Genomic DNA, 20,511 nt, shown 5'->3' on the forward strand with positions numbered 1-20,511 from the left:
TCGCTCAATTGAACGATCGTTAATCCAAAAATTTACGAGACTGTGTGCCAGCATGGTTTTATGCTTAACCGATCTTGCCAGACAAATTTAATTTCCTTTTATGAGAGGGTGAACAGGGACCTCGATTTTGGAATGGCAGTGGATGTAATATACAAGTCTTGAAATCACGGAGCACCAGCAAATTTAAAACATCCGTTTATTTAGAAAATGGTTAAAAATTAACAGAGCATAGTGAGCCCAATAGCTCTATAGCTTTTACGCGTTTCGTGGTCAACCCACTTCCTGAGAAAGCTAACTTGTAACAGCTTCAGGTAACATTTAAAACCACAAGAGCCACACCCCTTCTAAAAACATTAACCCTATCTTGGATATCAAAGCAGTTTACGATCAGGCCGTTACTAAAAATAGATCAGATTTACTAAAATATAATTGTAAACATCGGCCTAAAAAATATACATCTAATACTTATACACAATCGATTGGCCCAGGACAGAAATCGGGGTTACGTTTCTCAATGGTATATAGCAAAGATGCATACTACATACAGCGCAGTATAGGACGCCACTGGAATATTCTTTTGCAGGACCCTATATTGAAAGATGTCCTAGATCAATCTCCATCGTTCGTTTTTAGGAAAGGTAAATCCTTAGCCTCTTTCCTATCCCCTAGTCTTTACAATTCAAAAAGGTCAAACTCCAAAGCCGCATGGTTGCGCTATAAAGGCATTTACAAATGTGGGCGGAGCAGGTGCAAATCTTGTACATTGCTGAATGTTTCGACGGTCTTTCATAGTACGATTACTAAAAAACAATATTCAATTAAACAGTACTACAACTGCTGTTCTAAGGGTATCGTTTATCTTGCTACTTGTGCCTGCGGTGCCCAGTATATGGGCAAGACTAAACGATGTGCAGGCACTAGGTTTCTAGAACACCTGTCAGCAGCTGACAGAGGAGACAGGAAATCAGCCATCGCTAAACATGTTATAGAGTGTCACGATGGGGTCTCATCATCATTTTTTACTTTTCAAATCATTGATAGCCCCAAAATGAATATTAGAGGAGGCGATAAAGATATGGCCCTGTCAAGACTAGAGACCTATTGGATCTTTGAGTTAAAAACAATAAATACATATGGAGGACTCAATCGGGATTGGGAACTAACTTGCTTTTTCTGAAAGTATAGAGATATAATATTGTTTAATACCAGTTGTTTCTCTGAATGAATTTTGATCAGTTACTAACTAATATGATCAGTTACTAATTAATATGATTGTTAATTTATTATTATTATTATTTGTTATTTATTGATATACATATTATGACTCATTCAGTGGATCGTTTTTTGCTTTGACCATTTATTTGGTTTATACGTTAATCAACTGATTTAACTCTAGATCTTTTTTAGATCTTTTTCAATAATTTGTTCGCCAGTATACAAAATATGTGAGAAGAAAAATGTAACATTTAATTATCATTTATTTAACAGCTTGTTTATTAATGTTTTATAATTACTATGCATGTTAGTGGCACACTTCCTCTGTTCTTGACATGTGATCACGTGGTTTATCCAAGATAGGGTTAATGTTTTTAGAAGGGGTGTGGCTCTTGTGGTTTCAAATGTTACCTGAAGCTGTTACAAGTTAGATTTCTGAGGAAGTGGGTTGACCACGAAACGCGTAAAAGCTATTTAGCTATTGGGCTCACTATGCTCTGTTAATTTTTAACCATTTTCTAAATAAACGGATGTTTTAAATTTGCTGGTGCTCCGTGATTTCAAGACTTGGCTGATGGACACGCTTCGGGAGCGTTTTTTTCACGTTGCAGCACAGCAGTTGCACATTGATGGGTCTGTGAGTGCTCCCTATTGTTTCCCTTTCGCAATTACAGTGAATGTAATATACTAAGACATTGCTAAAGCATTTGATACAGTGCCACACAGAAGGTTACTGGTTAAATTAAGGAATGTTGGCCTGTATTTGTACCTGGATAGAGAACTAGCTAAAAGATAGATTACAATATAATGCCCTACACATGAGCCCACTGTATTGGTAATGTTTCATGTTAGAAAATGTATGGGGGAACCCAGTTACCCCCCCCAAAAAAAAATTAAGGACTTTTGCAGGCTATAACTCTGATAAAAGGAAAAGACGCCAGGGTTTTTTGGATTTAGAAGCTTTTTCCACTAAAAAAACATGATGTAAGTAACAGAAGATTGAGCAAGATCTATGCATTCCAATGCACTTCGCCTGGTCTGAGCTGGCGAAGGCAAGTCTGGCAAAAGAGGTAACATTCATTAAAATCCGCATTTCATTGACTTTGCGGAGTAACGTCCATTCGCCAGAGCGAATTGTTGCCTGGTCGATAAGAGTTCGAATGACCGCTAGCATCTATCTCTTTCGCTAGCGAAGTGACACCTGCACCCGTTAGTATATTGCAGAGGTCCCTGCAGGCGTTAACGATAGTGAATTGACGCTAGCATTAGCCACTTTGCCCACGAGTAAATCTGCCCGTATAAGTTCCATGAAGGATGTTGCCTCCTTGACAGTGATTTGACTAAATTGGAAAACTGGGCAGCAAACTGAAAAATGAGGTTCAATGTTGATAAATGCAAAGTTATGCACTTTTGCAGAAACAATATAAATGCAAGTTATACACTAAATGGCAGTGTGTTGGGGGTTTACTTAACTGAAAAGATCTAGGGGCTTTTGTAGATAACAAGTTGTCTAATTCCAGGCAGTGTCATTATGTGGCTTCTAAAGCAAATAAGATACTGTCTTAGGGATGAGAACATGATTTCACCTCTTTATAGGTCCCTGGTAAGGCCTCCAGCCCTTAGCCACATTAGAGGGCATTATAGACTGCTAGCAGGAGATCTATTTATCAATAAAATAGATCGGACCAGAGGCCACTCTTTAGACTAGAGGAAAATAACTTTTATTTGCAGCAATGTAGCTGGCTCTTCACAGTTACATAGTTAGTTACTTAGTTAAATTGGGTTGAAAAAAGACAAAGTCCATCAAGTTCAACCCCTCCAAATGAAAACCCAGCATCCATACCCACACACCCCTCCCTACTTTTAATTAGATTCTATATACCCATACCTAAACTAACTATAGGGCTTAGTATCACAATAGCCTTTGATATTATGTCTGTCCAAAAAAATCATCCAAGCCATTCTTAAAGGCATTAACTGAATCAGCCATCACATCATTACCCGGCAGTGCATTCCACAACCTCACTGTCCTGACTGTGAAGAACCCCCTACGTTGCTTCAAATGAAAGTTCTTTTCTTCTAGTCTAAAGGGGTGGCCTCTGGTACGCTAATCCACTTGGGTAAGTGAGGACAGAGAGGTTGTGGAATGCATTGCCAGATGATGTTGTGAGGGCTGATTCTGTTAACACCTTTAAGAGGGGCTTGGATGATTTATTGGACAAGCATACTATTCAAGTGACACTAAAATCTACAATTAATATACATATTGGTATATATATTTTCAGTGGGAAGGTATGAGCACTGGGTTTCATTTTGAGGGGTTGAATTTGATGGACTTTGGTCTTGGTCAGATATCTAGCAAACAAGCTCTTAGAAAAAAAGAAATACCTAGGTACTCAAACACAAATTTAGTTTCAAAAAGTGTCGCGCTTCATCATAGCCTAACCTTCAGAGAGCACACTGGTGATGAAGACTCCATGCAAGGATGTAACGTTGGTGAAATCAGTCTCCCCTGATGTTGTTGTGTAGAGATGGCGCTCCAATGATTTCGAATATAAAATACCACGGTCATCTGATGTGTATATAGTACCACATCCAGTGTCTGTAGTAAATACCAACAGTTAATTTAAGCATACTGCCATAAATTCACAATGAGATATGAACAAGTAAAAATGTTAGTTATTTTGGTTCAAAAAGATAACGAATAGTTTGCAGTAAAATACATTTGGCAACCCTTGCTATTAGTTAAACTACATCCTTCAGGAGTCATAATGCTGGAAACTAAAATCTTTGACTTCTCCCACTGACCAGATTTTGCAAATAATTCATTTACAAGATAAAATAAATTTCTCACCTGACAGATAGCTTAGGGTGATGGCAGAAGCTATCCTACACTGGGAGACACAGGCACCATGGGGATGTAGATCCTGCAGCTGAAGCAAGGACACTAAAAGGTTAAAAGTGACTCCTCCTACTGCTCGGTGCTACATCCCCTGCCTTCTCTCTCTCCAGTTTTATTGGAGAAGAAGAGAACAGCCCAATGATGTAAGAACCTAGAACTGAGGAGATGCTACAGTAATGGTAACAACGTCTGAAGGGCGCCAGGCTAACTGTTGCTAACTGCAACAGAATAGAACAAGGTGTTTTACTTTACTGCCCTTGGTAAAACAGTAACTCCAGGGAGGGAAGGCCTGTGTCCCTCAATGTAAGAGAAGAGAAAAAGATTTAACAGTAAGTAAAACAATCTCTCTTTCACTTCCGTAGATTGGGGGACACAGGCACTATGGGGACGTCTTAAAGCTTCCCCTGAGGGTGGGTACCTCTTTCAAGAGCTTAAATGGTAGCAGACTGAAGTGCCCTCCTCTCAAAGGCGGCCTTGGCAGAAGCCTGGGTATGCACCCTGGAAAAAGTATGCAGTGAGCTCCATGTGGCTGCCTTGCAAACTTGTTCTGCCGACGCCTGATATCTCACCACCCAGGAGGTGCTGAGAGACCATGTCGAGTGAGCCTGAGAACTGTAGGGAGGCAGTCGACCCTTAAGGTGGCCATAGATGCAAAGATCAGATCTTTCCCTGATATGCCATTAACAAGTATGGCTATATCGGGGGTAATCTGAATGATCGGCCGTATGGCCGAACGATTCGATTACGATGCGCAATGGGTTCCGGCGGAATTGGTAGGGTCAAAATCAAACCTGTCTGATCGACCAAACGACCGATCTCTGCCGGACAAAAGATGTCGGCACAAAATCCTCGATTCGTACGATAGGATCTGTGCGTCTATGGCCAGCTTTAATTGCATATGCCCTGAGGATGGGCTTTTGTTGCCTTGAGCCCATTTTGGGGCCCTACGGGTACACAAACAGGTCATCTGATCTGCGAATGTTGCTGATTGTGCTAACATAGACTCTCAGAGATCTCACTAAGTGTAGATTGTGGAGTCTCTCCTACTTGTAGTGGCAAAGCCGAGGTGAAACTCGGGAGATGACCTTTGGGCAGGAATTCAGGGACCAGCCGGAGTACTGCCTTGTCTGTGTGGAACACCAGGAATGGCGACTCTTCTGAGCCTTTTTGGCTAAAATTAGTGCTTCAAGAGCCATGCCATAGGTGGACAGCTGGTCCCTGTGAAAGCAGATGCAGAGTGTTGTCCGCCGCCATGGCTATGATGTCTGCGAACCAAGGATGCTTTGGCTAGTAAGGGGCCACTAAGATGGACCTGGTTCCCTCCCACTTGGTCTTCTTCAGGATTCTGGGGAGTAGTGCCAGAGGTGGGAACATGTACACCAGCTCGAAATGCCAAGAGTGTCATTACCTAGTGCCAGTGTCCTCCGTTTGTCCTCTGCCCAGGCAAGCCTCTGTTAGCCTCCTTCAGGGCTGTGAGTGTCTCCCTGATGGTTTATGTATGCTACTGCGTCACTTTGTCTGGACCACTAGGATTCTCAGGAGAGCCGTCCAATACGTTAGGGTGAGGAGGATCACTCCCAGTTCAAGTACGTTGATTGGGAGTAATTGTTCTGGTGGGTCCCACCATCCTTGCACTGTACGGGATGCCCAGACTTCTCCCCACCCTGTGAGGCTGGTGTCCGTCGTGACTACTTTCTAAGCATGGTTGGGGAAGGGTCCGAGCTACAACAGTCTCTTTGGGTGAAGAAGCCACCAGGAGATTCCTGAACCCTCTGTGGAATCTGTATGGGACTGTCCAGATTCTGAGGGTCCGACCTCACATGTCTAAGGATCATGTACATTTCTGCTGTGGAGTTGAGCATATAGATTCACTGGGAAGGTTGACACCATCATCCCCAGTACCCTCATGGCCGTACGCAACGTTGTCACATCTGCCGACAAGGGATGGGTGTTGGTTGAAGCAGGTGTGGTGTGAGGAAGGTTCGCTGCCTCTATGAGTAGGCCCAAGTACTCCTGGCACTGTGAAGGGGAGAGACTGGACATCTTGTAATTGATTATCTATCCCATCTTGGATAGCATGCCGAGCACTGTGGATGTATGTGCGATTGCCAGCTCATTCGACAGAGCCTTGACATGCAAATCATCTAGGTAAGGTGTCACCTTTAACTCCTGGATCCCGAGATGTGGCAATGCTGCTGTCATGACCTTGGGGAAGATACGTGGCCCGCGGTCAGGGCGAACAGTAAGGCTAAGAACTGCCAATAATGTCCTGCGACGAAGAAATGGAGGAACCTGTGGTGGCTGGGAACTTGCAAATACGCGTCTTTTATATCCACCACCAATATGTATTCTTAGGGTTCTGTTGACATCAGGACAGACTGGATAGACAGGGGCAAAAGAGCTGGTTACTCTTCGGTACTATGAATAGGTTGGAATAGAACCCCTTTCCATGTTTGAAGGTGGAACAGGTATGACAACACCTGAAGAAGAGAGATAGATAGGAGAGCCTTCTTCTTAACCCCCTGGATCGGGGGAGATTAGTGGCAAAGAATCTGTTTGGGGGAATGGAGAGTCTTAGGTGGCTGCCTAAGAGCAAACTTTCAGGGGTGGGAACACCTTTAGGTGGAAGTTGGCGTGTCTTGAGAGGACTTGATAGTGGACTTGGAGGAGGACCACTGGGAGCTCTGCTTGGTGTTGTACCTAGGGTGGGAAGATGTGTGAAGTAATTTTGGTCTGATGTTTTGATCTGTCGAAAGGGACGAAAAAATGGGTGCCGTTTGGGGTTTTGGCACTTTGGCCTGTTTTGTGGTAGCAGGGTGCTCATGTGTTACTTGTGAGATAATTTTGTCCAATTTGGCGCCAAAGAATAGTTTGCCAACAAATGGTGAGCTGACCAGAAATCTCTTGGATGTAAGATCTGCCAACCATGTCTGCTGTTATGGACTGGGTGGAGGCCTTGGCAATGAGCTTGGCTGCGTCCAGGGCCATGTTGCACAGATACGTGTTGGCATCCACTATCTGGGAGAGGACTTCTGATCCCAATAACTGAGCCACCTGTTGAATCCAAACCTCCATGCTTGGAGACCCATGCAATAGCGAAGATAGACCTGAAAGCGGCTCCTGAGACAGAAAAGATAGCTTTACATTCTCTTGTTCACTAGATCCTTAAATGCTGTGTCATCTCCTACTAGGATGGTAGTGGTCTTGAACAGTCTGGACACAGGGGGGAGGGGGCTGTCGATCAATGGGGTTGATGCCCATAAGTCAATGCATTCCTGTGGAAAAAGAAACATTTGAGAAAACCGCCTGGAAAGTTGGACACGATGATCAGGAGTTTTCCATTGGACTCCATTTCATCGAGTTAATCTGGAAAAACCGTAGACTTCTGTCTCTTAAAAATATTCTTCCCTGGTTCAGAAAAGGAAGCCATTCCTCCAGGTTCAAGGTTTTGAGGATGGCCTGAATAAGGACCTCTACTTCTCGCTAGGATCTGTGGGTGTCAGAATTAGGGTCTGACTCCTCGCCTGAGAGCACCCGGCCTTCCTCCTCGGAATCCAGGTCCTGTTCAATAGGGGACCCTGGAGGCAATGGGGGGGGGGCTCTCTTAGTTTTGGACAAGATCAGAATTCTGAGTGCCTTGGGCAGCGTAGCAAGAGAAAGTGAGATTTGTCACCTGCATTTAAATTAGTGCAATTGTGGTGACAAATTTCCCAAAAATGCTTTCCCACCAGCAATAATGTAAACCTCTAGTAAAAAAACATACGCAGTTTCCCCAGGTGCATAGATTTAACCATGGCGAACACATCTTCACATCTGCCATCACCTTAAAGCTGGCCATAGATGTAAAGATTTTTAAAGACCACGATTATCTCGAAACTATCATACGATTGTACAAATTGTCCATCAACTATAAAGACCATTTCAGGCGATATTGCCAGGAAAACAAAGGGTAGCTGCCTGCTTGTCCCTGCAAACACAGATAGATTGCACTGGGGCCGATAAAGATTTTTTAACCTGGCCGATCAATTTTCTGACAGATGTCGGCCGAAAAATCGTAAGAGGGTCGATCGTTCGAATCCCACTAACCACACAATAATTTCGAAAGGATTGGTCGGACTTCGCTTTAGTCCACAAACGGTAATCCCCTATTACAGCCTCAAAGATAATGTAATTATTACTTCTAATAGGTCTAATGGCACACAGAAAAATATACACTGCATACTGTCTAATTTCTCAACAGGTTCACTGAAGGGCCTGTGTGAAAAATCACCATAAGCATACCCCTAAAAAAAAATCAGTATGTCCTAATTTTACACAATAAAATCAAATTTAAAAGAGAGATTTTGTATAATACTCATTCCTCCTTACTTACAATATGTAATAATGCCAGGAAAAAAAACATTTTGAAAGCAAATCTCTCTTCAGAGTCTAGGCTGAAAATGAGGGCTGGGTGTGTTTCTTCATTCTTGTACAGGAAGTGGTCACAGTCCTGACTAACAGACTAAACTCTCTCTTACTCACTTAATATGCACATTAATTGAAACTTGCCTAACTGCTAGCAGATCCAAAGAAAGAAGAACAAATGCACATGAAATCTCTGCAATTTGCCACAGAGAGGAAAAAAACTATTTTTGACTCTAAGGTGGACTAAGCCCCTGGATCAACTTTGAACTGAATGTTAATTACAGCTAACTGTATCAACAGCTATTTCTTTATTTAGAAATAAGTAACATGTAATCAGTGACAGGGCAGGCACTTAATCACACAGATAGGTGGGCGCGCAATTGGTGACACAGACAGGTAGGCAAGCAGTGACACTAAGCAGTGACAAGGGCAGGTAAGTGTTGATCAGAGCTGGCGAGCAGACAAACTCATCCTAATTTACACAATGCACCCTGATGTATAAATGGGACAACAGGGAAGCAGAGAGGAATATGGGACTGGAAATTATTAACTCACTGAGACAAGGACTGATCTACATGGCTAGCCTTTCCCTTTTGAGGGTGGTTCACTCAATAAAATAGCTTGTTGAACTTCTTTGCTTTTTCACCTTGTACTATATATATAGCGTAGAGATATGATATAGATATATATTATTAGCTCACCTCCTTCATCATCCACATGGATAAACACCATGTCATCATTAGCTGCTAACACAGAGTAGAACTGTTCGTATGTTACAGATGGAAGCTGAGCCACATTCCATTTATCCCCTTGATTCTGAGAAACATGGATTTTCCTATTTAGTCCATCCTAGAACAAAGAAGAGATTTGATTGAACATTTATTTACCAGTTTCTCTCTTATCTATATTTCTCGCACTAAAGTGCCTATTTACTAAAATCCCAGCTTATCTAAACTTTGCGTCAATGTGCTAGGTAGATTTGCTTGCCAACATAGCAAGTTCACTAAATATCTTAGTTGTGTCATTGTGCCAAAATAACACTGGCAAAAATCTGTCACTTAATTATGCCAGTATGTTGTTCAAATAGCAAAAATAAGGTAGCATATAAGTGATCACCCAAAATTTCAGAATAGAATTGTAACGGGTATTAAGGCTATCATATGACACCATAAAGCAATAACGCACGTGGAATATTAGCACGGATGCATGGATAGCATGACGTAGCTAATGAGATGATAATTTAACTGCTGCACATTTATAATGGTAGCTTGGACCTGGCAAAATCGCTTCTAGTGAAAATGGTGGTTACACAGTATTGGAGCTCTTGATCACACCTGGAGAAAATTAAATATGTCCCTAGATCTATTATTTAAACCTTCCATCTTCTTTGCCTCTACTCACCAACTCCACTACAGAAGCAAGCAGAAAACGTCCCCACAGTCCAAAGGAATGGACACGGTCTCTTAGCACCTGGAAAGTTTGCCCAAAATCTGAGGTTCTTTTCAAAGTCATCAACCGGAAGTCTGCTTCTAATGCAAGAAACGTTAGGACATTGTTGCTATTAAGATATTGACAAGACTGGGCTTCTGTTATTAAACTTTGAAGTATGAGAGTTAGAGATGCAATAAATCATGTCATATTTATCAATTATTTAGGCATGCTATTACTATAAAGCGAGAAACATACCAAGATGTCTCATTTTTTCGTACAGGTCCTTGCAAAGTACAAATTTAGAAACCAGAGTATTCAGTGCTTCAGGATTATAGCTAGCATACTTACTACAGGAGTTGTTTCCATCTATGGTAAAGATAATGGTGCTCCCAGCTGCCCTGCAATATAAGGTTACATAATATCATTAACCATATTTGCATACATCACATGGGAAATACTACCTTAATGGTCACCTTAATTCTAAAAGTGCCAGTAATCTGTATCCCTTTAAATTGTTTTTTAAAATGTGTGCTCATCACTATCAACGTTTTATTTATAAAATGGTAATGTTTTTGATGAATGCATGTCTTTCTTTAACATAAACTATGTATGTGACTGCATACTGGAATAGAGGCAATTAAAAAAACACATTAAATACCAAGAATTTAAGAAGGTGAATGACACAGTGACACCCTTTGTGCGGGTATCTTTTCCATGAATGGAATTATCATTCAGTTTTTTCAGAAGTGTTCTTGTGAATACATCTTAAGAATGAATTCTTTATTGCTTACCACTTTGCAGAACACACAGAATGATGTATTTCCTTCCACGTTTCTCCAAAATCTTTTGAAATCCATAAGTTAAACTAATAATATAAAAAGAAGTACATTTAATCGAAACAACACATTTACTGACACTTTACATGACATAGTGGTTCACAAAATATATTATAACCTGTAAATGCTCAGCATTTCTGAGCACTGGTACATCTGTCATAGACAGAATTGCAGTGGAGTTATATGTTTGAATTTTCAGGTTGTTCCTATCAAATGTTAGATGTTCAAGGTTTTTCATAAATTACCTTCCATTCAAGTTGTGAGTTAAAAAAAAAAAATTCACATAACTTTAAAATTCGACCTATTATAAATACCACCCCCCCCAATGTGCCACAGACGTGATTTGCGGAAACAAAGTTGGAATGGTGTGTGATCTGTTATCCGGAAACCTGTTATCCAGAAAGCTCCAAATTACGGAAAGACCACCTCCCATAGACTCCATTTTAATCAAATAACCCAAATTTTTTTTAAAAAAATATTTCCCTATTCTATGTAATAATAAAACATTACCTTGTACTTGATGCAAACTAAGATATAGTTAATCCTTATTGGAAGTAAAACCAGCCTATTAAGTTTAATATTTACGTGAATTTCTAGTAGACTTAATCGATGAAAATCTAAATTACAGAAGATCCTTTATCTGGAAACCCCAGGTCCCTAGCATTCTGGATAACAGGCATCATACCTGTATTTGATGATATCAGAAATACTAAACAATGCCCCAGGCCTGTAACTGCATACAGTATGTGTGAACTTATATAGCAACCCTATGCCTGAAATGGAAATGTATATTGTGCTTCACAAATGTTAACGACTTAAAGAGTGCACCTATTGGGCAAAAATATTATCCCCAACCAAATGGCTCTATTAGCCCGCACCTTTGGTAGGGAAAAAATAGTTACACAGAGAAAGATAAGATGCATTAGGGGATCTTTTGGAAAACTATCATAGATGTAGATTTGATAAACTGTTCAGTTTTTGACTTTTGTTTTCTCTTAATATATTTGCTCCCTAAGATTTTTTTCTTGGCATTCTAATAGCGTAAAGCATATATGGAAACCTGTTATTTAGAAAGCTTCGCCACACTCCAAGCCACTTCGCCTGGTACAAATTTGTTACCACTATGCTAATTCACTAAATACGAAGTTGCGTCTCAGCAGTCGAACAATGACTAATTTTCTATAGCGTTACTTCGGCTGGGCAACACTTCCTAGAGAATTTTAGCTAGTGTTTATTTCTGCCTAGCAAAACTTCCCTAGCACTCTTGTGCTTAGGTTCATTTGAATAGGGCGGGTACCTAAAAGTCATCTGAATGTCTTTAATAGTAATGTTGGTGCAAATGCTTGAAGTGGCTAATTTTTCAAACACATGTCCAATGAGCCATAATAAAGACAGAAGAGATCTTATAATGCCCTAGACATAAGCCCACTCTTAAACAAATGTGGCATGCCCCTCAAATTAGTTTTAAAAAAGAGATTAATGAAATCTCCCCTTTAGCCAACAAGAGGTTGAGATAGCAATCAGAACTTCGAAGCATGATAAGGCACCTAGAATTGATGGCTTTATTAATGACTATTTCAAAAAATTTAGTAATATCCTATCCAGACCATTAACCAATATGTATAATGAAGTGGCATCAACAGGCATATTTCCTAAAGAATCTTTAACTGCGGTTATTTCCACAATTCCCAAAGAAGGTAAGGACCCTAGTGATCCTAGCAGTTATAGGCCTATCTCACTGCTAAACACAGACCTAAAAATTTACGCCCAAATAATTGCTAACAGGCTCGCTCCCTTGATTCCACAATTAGTACACCCAGACCAGGTTGGGTTTGTAAAAGGTAGAGTCACCAATGATGGTACCAGGAAAGTTCTTGCACTTCTGCACAAAATCGGGCTCTGTCGGACGCCTACTCTCTTCGTCTCCTTAGACGCTGAGAAGGCGTTTGACAGAGTTAATTGGAAATATTTGTCCAGTATACTAACCAAATTTGGATGTGTAGGTTACTTACAAAAAGCTATTCTAGCCTTATATTCACAACCAACAGCTATGGTATCATCTTCAGGTTCCTTGTCTGCCCCTTTTAGTATCACCAATGGTACCCGACAGGGATGCCCACTTTCACCAACAATATTTATTTTGTCACTGGAATCTCTAGCAAAAAAATTTGAGAAAACAAAACTATTCATGGAGTCAGTGTTTATGACTCTGAAATAAAACTAGGACTTTATGCAGATGACATAATATTGTACCTACAAAAACCGTCTATATCTTTGCCAAACCTAAGAAAAGAGCTTAAAAATTTCTCAAATATCTCTTATTATAAATTGAATGAACAAAAAACAGTAATTTTACCCTGCAATATCAAAAAAGATACACTCAAATCACTTAAAGGTACTTGCCCTTTTTCATGGTCAACCAAATCAATTAAATACCTTGGAATTTATATTACCCCATCTATACCCTTACTATATAAAGAAAATTACGAGCCCTGGATTACCAAGATAAAAACAAAATTAGAAGCACTTTCAAATTAGAATTCTCATGGTTAGGTAGAACAGCTGCCTTTAAAATGATGGTTCTTCCACAGTTGCTATATTTATTTAGGAATATCCCAATTAGAATCCCCAAAAAATTCTTTATCTCATTACAGAAAATGATAAATAAATTTGTATTAATAAATAAATCTTCTAGGTTTTCAAATAACATTTTAACCCTACATTCCTCAGAACTAGGTTTTGGTGTCCCAGACATAGAAAAATACTATAAGGCCACTATATTAGAACAATATAGAGTGATTTGGACAAATGACTTGTCCAAGCAATGGATACATTTGGAACAAGACCAACTCCCCCTCAAAAACTATAGAGCATTTCTGGAATCTAGATTGATATGGAAAACCCAACAGCAAACCTCCAATCCCATTACAGCCAACACCTTGAGAGTATGGAAAGAATTTATTAAACTTAACAGTGAAGACCCATTAGCAAATATCCAAATAAACCCCATAATAAATGTATCTAGTATGATTAAAGGCTTAGATATAGGTAACTGGATAGAACTAGGCCTAGATTCGGTAGACAAACTTTTTGATGACACTAAAATGAAAACATTTGATGAATTAGTAAACCTTTACAATATTCCTAGATCTGAAAACAACAAATATCTTACCATACATAAATTTCTATCTAAAAATCCCCCTAATCCAATAAATTTACCTCCCCAGATAAATAGACTGCTAAAATCTGAAAAAAATTATCAAAAAGGAACATCAGTATTATATAGAGCATTATTATCATTAAAAGATGACACACCTAAATGGCAATTGAAAAAGTGGCAAGAAATTTTACAAACTGACATCTCACAAGAAGATTGGGAATTAGCCCTAAAATCCTTAAAGAAAGCATCCCATTGTGTTTCACATCATGAGAACTGGATCAAAATGGTTTGGCAATGGTATATGACGCCTGAAAAAATATCCAAATTTGACAGCAGAACAACACCTTTGTGCTGGAGGAACTGTGGCCAAACAGGCTCATTGGACCATATTTTCTGGCACTGCCCTAAAATTACACCAATATGGGAAGAAGTAGAAAAAGTTTTACAAAAATTACCAGTTAACCTTACTCATATCCCCCCAGGTATGGCTTTGTTACACTTGGGAATCAGGGACCTGCCCAAGAGAGAGAGGCTCATATTACATCATATATTTGTATCCACAAGACTTCTAATTGTTGATAACTGGAAATCTCCATATATTCCAAAAATTACTGAAATTCTGAAAAAAGTGGATTTCAACTTGACAGCTGAGAAGTCTTGGGCTTTTAAATGTGGAAATCTACAAACCTTTCTCGACAGGGCGAGTCTTTGGTTGTCAGTGTATCCTGCATCCAAATTATCTGAATTTTAGATCTCTCACTAGCTAAATTTACTTTGATTCTGCAATACTTAAACAACTGGTCATTATAGCTAATTATCCTATCCATATACTCAGTGACATGTCCCGTTAGACAATCCCTGTTCATTTGTTTATTATTTGATTACTTATGGTTATCGATATAAACTAGTAAGCGATAGAACTTCATATTAGTATCCCTTAATATAGTAGACATATCTACAAATAAAAATAATACGTAAAGTTTATTAGTTAAAAGGACACAAATGCGCTGCATATATCCTTAAGGGATGGATGCGACCCTTGGAAACTTAGCAGGGAGGATCTCGGTCCCCCAGTTTCTATTAGGCTCTGCTCCATTTAGGAAAACAACAAAAATAAAGTTGTAGTGTGATTGGTCCTATAGATTAAGCAAATATTTCATAAGAATGTTTTAATGTATAATTACAGCTATTAACCAATTCTTTATACATTAAAGTTCAGACCTGGTCCGTTTATCTGTTTTTATCTTGTGATTATTAATAAGATATGTCAAATTTATGACTGTATGTTCTATTTTTAAAAAAATTTCAATAAAAAATATTGAAACCAAATTAGTTTTAAAAAATTGTTCACACATAAATCTTCAATAGTTCGGACTTTTGAAGAAAATCCCGCTTTAAAAAAAGAAAAGTCGCCCGAGTTTTCTGTTAGCGATGTCCCTGCGGATGACATTTCTGGTGAATTCTCGCTAGCTACAGCCACTTCGCCCTTAAGTGAATCTGCCCCATGGTAAACACAAACAAACCAAAAGCACACATACATGGTGTTAGGCCACAGTTAGAGCTGCATTTTTTATGATCAGCTCGTCTCTGAGGCAGCACAGAGAATATCATAAAATGGGGGCTCAAGGTAAGAGATGTAAAAAGTTAATATTCATGGATATCCATATTTCGGTTTGGATCCTTTAATAGGCCACTTAACACATACCTCCCAACATTTTGGAAGTAAAAAAGGACAAAAAAATTTTTTCGCACTGAGAACAGCAAATTTTTTGACCACGTCCCTTTCTGTGGTCACATCCCCTAATTACCATTTTCATTTTACAAAATTTGGCAGGTTATAAAAGTTTGAAAATATTTCTCCTTCTAAACGGTGTCTCAAAATTGTTACAAATTATCTTATTTGCACCTGTTAGCTGTTCTGTGCTCTCTGCTAAAAGCCAATTAAGTGAGAAACTTTGTTTCTTTTTCTGGCTGTTCAGTGCAGAGAAAAGAGGGACTTTCCAGTACAAATGAGGGACTGCAGGTTGAGCTGTCAAAAGAGGGACTGTCCCTCTGAAAAAGGGACAGTTGGCAGGTATGCTTAAAATGATCTATTGGCTAAGTTCTTATTCTGGGGGTATAGATTCCCTATAAGCAAATAATTAAATTTAAAAAAAAAAAAATATTTACTTCTCTGTAATAATAATAAAAACAGTACTATATTATCTGTATTGCGGCAAAACAATTACATTGATTTTTTTGTTTTTTTTAAAAGTCCAAGTGATGTGCAAACGGAGCAGAGAAAAGGGTGCATTTTTGAACATGTACATATTTATTTTGTCTGTAGTATGGGCTCTCTGTTGTCTTAACCAATAGCACCACATTGAACCACTGTGCACAGATGAGTCGATGCATGTTGCATCTCACCTGCGTTCATCAGTTCAGCATGGTGTTTTGGTAGAGGGACAACGTGCCAGTGCGTGGTAAATCACCTGGCCCACTATAATCAACTTACAAAGTCATATACTGTACCTAAACTTTTATTACCTATTGCACAGCGAATTGAAAACAAAATATCACTGAATATCAACATCAAAAAATACATGTAAATAAAAATTGACCAGTGTTCAGTGCATTTAAATTATAGATCTTCTTGCTTGCTTTACATATTCCACGTACTTTGGTTTACTAAATAAAATATTTTGTAAATGACAAGTAAATTACTCAGTTTTTCTGACTAGACCCTAGGGATGCCATTTAGAGGAATAAGGCAGGACACACACACACAGAACTACTCTTTTTTTTTTTTTTCAATAACTTTTTGGAATTTTTCTTAAATTCTGAATTGATCATTCCTTTAGTACTGAAGTCTTATAGAGACCCTGAGAGGGTTGCATTTTTCTTTTATATTGCACTTTATATAAAGCAAGTTAGGTGGGCAGAGGAGTTATTTCATATTTTATTTATTTCCTGTAATTTATGTAGCGGCAACACATTTGCACAGCACTTTACATAGATTATAAATGATCAAAATTGCAATTGAAATTGTTAGGATTTGTATGTTCTCCGCATGTCTGTTTTCACTGGGTACTCCAGTTTTAACTTACACAAAAACATAGAGGCAGGTTATCTGGCTCTTGATTAAACTGACCATAGTGTGTCTGAATATTATAGGGACCAGCATGTAAGCTCTACTGGGGCAGCTACTCAGCAGCTTGTTTATATGAACTATAGTAGTGTTTCTGAAGCAAACGGATCCGTTTTACCAGTGCAGGGCAACAGTAGATGATATCATTACTTTAAAACACTTTCATTTTTTGGTGTCACTGTTCCTTTAAGGGGTGATATGATAACTATGTATAAATACAGTATATAAGGGGATCATGTAATAATCTCTCTAATGCTTTATTTACCAGCTGAAACAAGGTCACCTATTCTGATTAGAAGAAAGGAGGTTCCGTCTAAATATTAGGAAGGATTTTTTTTTACAGTGAGAGCTTTTACAGTGAGAGCTGTGAAGATGTAGAATTCTCTCCCTGAATCAGTCATACTGGCTGATACATTAGATAGCTTTAAGAAGGGGTTGGATTGCTTTTTAACCAGGGAGGCTACAGGTTTCTAGAAGATAGCTCATAGTACAAGTTGATCCATGGACTAGTAGTCTGATTGCCATCTTTGAGTCAGGAAGGAATTTTTCCCCCTCTGAGGCAAAATGGAGAGGCTTCAAATGTTTTTTTTTTTTGCCTTTTTCTGGATCAACTAGGCAGGTTATATATAGATTTAAAAGGTTGAACTTGATGGATGTGTGGTTTTTTTTTCCAACCTAACTTACTATGCTACTGCAAACTCCTCCTCACTGGCCTGAAACTCACTCACTCCTCTCTATGGTCAATTCAAATTGCCACTGCAAAATTCACAACTCTGCAAATTCCTACTAACAATACATTTTTAGATCACATTTAGGGGCACATTTACTTAGCTTGAGTGAATGAATAGAATAAAAAATACTTTGAATTTTGAACATTTTTTTTTGCTACTTCGTCCATCAAATTGGCTACTTCAACCTTCGACTACTACTTCGAATCGAATGATTCGAATTAAAAATCGTTTGACTATTCGACCATTCGATAGTCAAAGTACTGTCTCTTTTAAAAAAACTTCGACGCCCTACTTTGCCAACTAAAACCTACCGAACATTAATGTTAGCCTATGGGGAAGGTCTGTTTGATCGAAGGAAAATCGTTCAATCAATGAATTAAAATCACTCGATTAACCCTCGATATTCGACCCTAAGTAAATGTGCCCCTTAAACTCTTTAACTTAACCTATAAAGCTTTCTTTTACAATGTCCAATCAACTACTTAGTTCCTCCAGTAACCTTAGAATTTCCCTTTTTTCTCCTCATGCACACCTACAGGACAAAGGAAATCTATAACCCCAAATTTAATACTTCATATAGTTAATATGAGTTTATATCAGTGGATATTAAAGAAATTTACCAAACTGGAATATAGATTAAGTATATAGTGCCCTTTTACATCTTTTCCTTTGAGCCCCCATTTCATGATATTCTTTGTGCTGCCTCAGAGATCACCTGTTTATGTAATATATTTTTAAAGGCATCTACATTGTTTGGGGTATTGTTTCCCTTTAACTAATGCAACTCCCCATCTGTGAAATGTATTAAACAGATCTTACTATTCACCCCCCCCCCCAGAAGGGTTTCAAAACGTACACACTAACCTATTTACCGCTAGCAGCTCCTTTACAAAAGTCATCAATTCCTACAATAACATATTCCCATCCTACTAATTTATTATGTCCTCTGTAATAGTCATAAAACTAACAATAAAGTTTCTCCGACATAATCTTCATACCTCCCCTCAACACAAGCATGAAAAAAGTCCCTGGGGATGCCAAATAAAGGCTGTGATTGGATATTCTGTTCTGCAACCAAAACCAGCCTCCATTTTAAATAATAAGCACCTGACATCTGTTGTGCCTAAATAGCTGACATTCCACTTCCAGGCACACATGCTAAGCAGCATCTTACAGGTCACATATTTAGGATATACTTTCAGAGTAAGGGGTGTGTGCTATTATTGTTTTACACATTAGTGGAAATACCTTAAGAAGGTATTAAGAAATGCATATCCATGTATTATGGTAACCTGCCATTATGAAATGTCTTAAAAGAACAGTGTATATATATACATATATATATATATATACATATACATATACATATACATAAGCATCCCCTAACCAGTGCACTCTTAACCCGATGGCCAACCGCCTGGGTGCAGGTCAAAAAGGAAATGTAATTGATACAAAAAACCGCACTCCTAGGTCTTATTTAAATGGGAAAAATGCTAAATTTATTGATTCAACGTTTCGGCAACAACACACGTGCCGTCTTCAGGAACACTACATATATACTCACATCAACACTAAGCACCAACAGGAAGTTTGAATTTTCTGGGCTGTATAAGACAGATATCAGTGGATGAAATAGAAGATCTGTTTGAACAAAGGTCTGTGCAGAGTCTGAGGATCTGAAAATACGGCCGCCATTGCTGCCACCAGATACATCAGCAACCAAGATTACCTAAAATGCAAGAAGGGAAAAGCATTATGTCATAAAATGTACTCACAACCTGCTAGAAAAACTTTCCTAAAATATCACACACTCTTACAAGCAACATGTTCAGGCCTATTTAACTAGACTGGTTCTAATGGTGTCTTTCTTTCCAAAACAAAACAGCAGTGAGGAATATGTATTTATAAACCCTCAAAGCTTCTCACTTACCTTGCCAGAGTTGTCAGGCCCAATAGCCATGCCAAATTCAGAATGAATGTAAGTATGGTTGATGAGAGATGTAACATCCTGGAAGGTTTTCCCATAATCATTGCTATAGAAGAATATAAGAATAAAATGTTTGAAAACACACAGTCAGTAACAACAGTGAAGCAGAATTGTCTTACAGTAACAGAAAATCAGAACAAAATATAATACAGCTAGCTCTCACCTCCTATACAGTTTTGACTGTGTATAGGTCATGACAAAAAGGGGTACACGAAATGTGGTCAGAACCAGTATAATCTAGGGAAATAAAGTGTTGTTAATATAATAGCACAGAGAAAAAGAAAATAGTTTTGGCTGTAAAGATAGACACAAATGTTTATGAAGTTCAAATAATCAAGGCGACTACAACAGTTTGCACACTGAACTCCATACAATGTCCTGCTGTGAAGTTAATGGGGCTCATTTATTAACGCAGCACAGCTCTAAAAAGAGTGCAGTGGCCTGACATTTGCCCAGCGCATGCAAGTAATTAATAATGTAGCGCACGATACCTTAACAGTGCGATTTGTGCGTTCATGTAGACGCAGACAGGTGCGACGTGTGAAACTGCGTATCAGCTGTCGCAATGCTTATAATAAATTGTGCGCACAGGAAGATACTGCAAAGGTAAGGATAAGTTGTGCTCATGTATGAATGCGCTGCTTTAATTAGTTGCGTCACATATTGCGCATATTGCATTCACTTAGACTCACCTCCGTTTGTTTCTGTGCTATTATTT

The 20,511-nt window shown here is 38.8% G+C and overlaps 1 protein-coding gene across 2 annotated transcripts in view; it reads right to left on the reverse strand.

Annotated features, from left to right (window-relative positions):
* sort1.S (sortilin 1 S homeolog) overlaps window positions 1-20,511 on the reverse strand; it is a 48,324-nt gene that overhangs the window by 13,660 nt on the left and 14,153 nt on the right. For both annotated transcript variants that reach the window (XM_018247946.2, NM_001127738.1), the window contains 8 exon segments: window positions 19,957-20,030; window positions 19,737-19,839; window positions 19,371-19,535; window positions 10,744-10,817; window positions 10,301-10,350; window positions 9,923-10,050; window positions 9,223-9,370; window positions 3,662-3,817 (listed from right to left, as the gene is read on the reverse strand). In XM_018247946.2, the coding sequence (XP_018103435.1) occupies window positions 3,662-3,817; window positions 9,223-9,370; window positions 9,923-10,050; window positions 10,301-10,350; window positions 10,744-10,817; window positions 19,371-19,535; window positions 19,737-19,839; window positions 19,957-20,030 (898 nt within the window).

Source organism: Xenopus laevis, chromosome 2S (assembly GCF_017654675.1).
Source record: "Xenopus laevis strain J_2021 chromosome 2S, Xenopus_laevis_v10.1, whole genome shotgun sequence".
NCBI lineage: Eukaryota > Metazoa > Chordata > Amphibia > Anura > Pipidae > Xenopus > Xenopus laevis.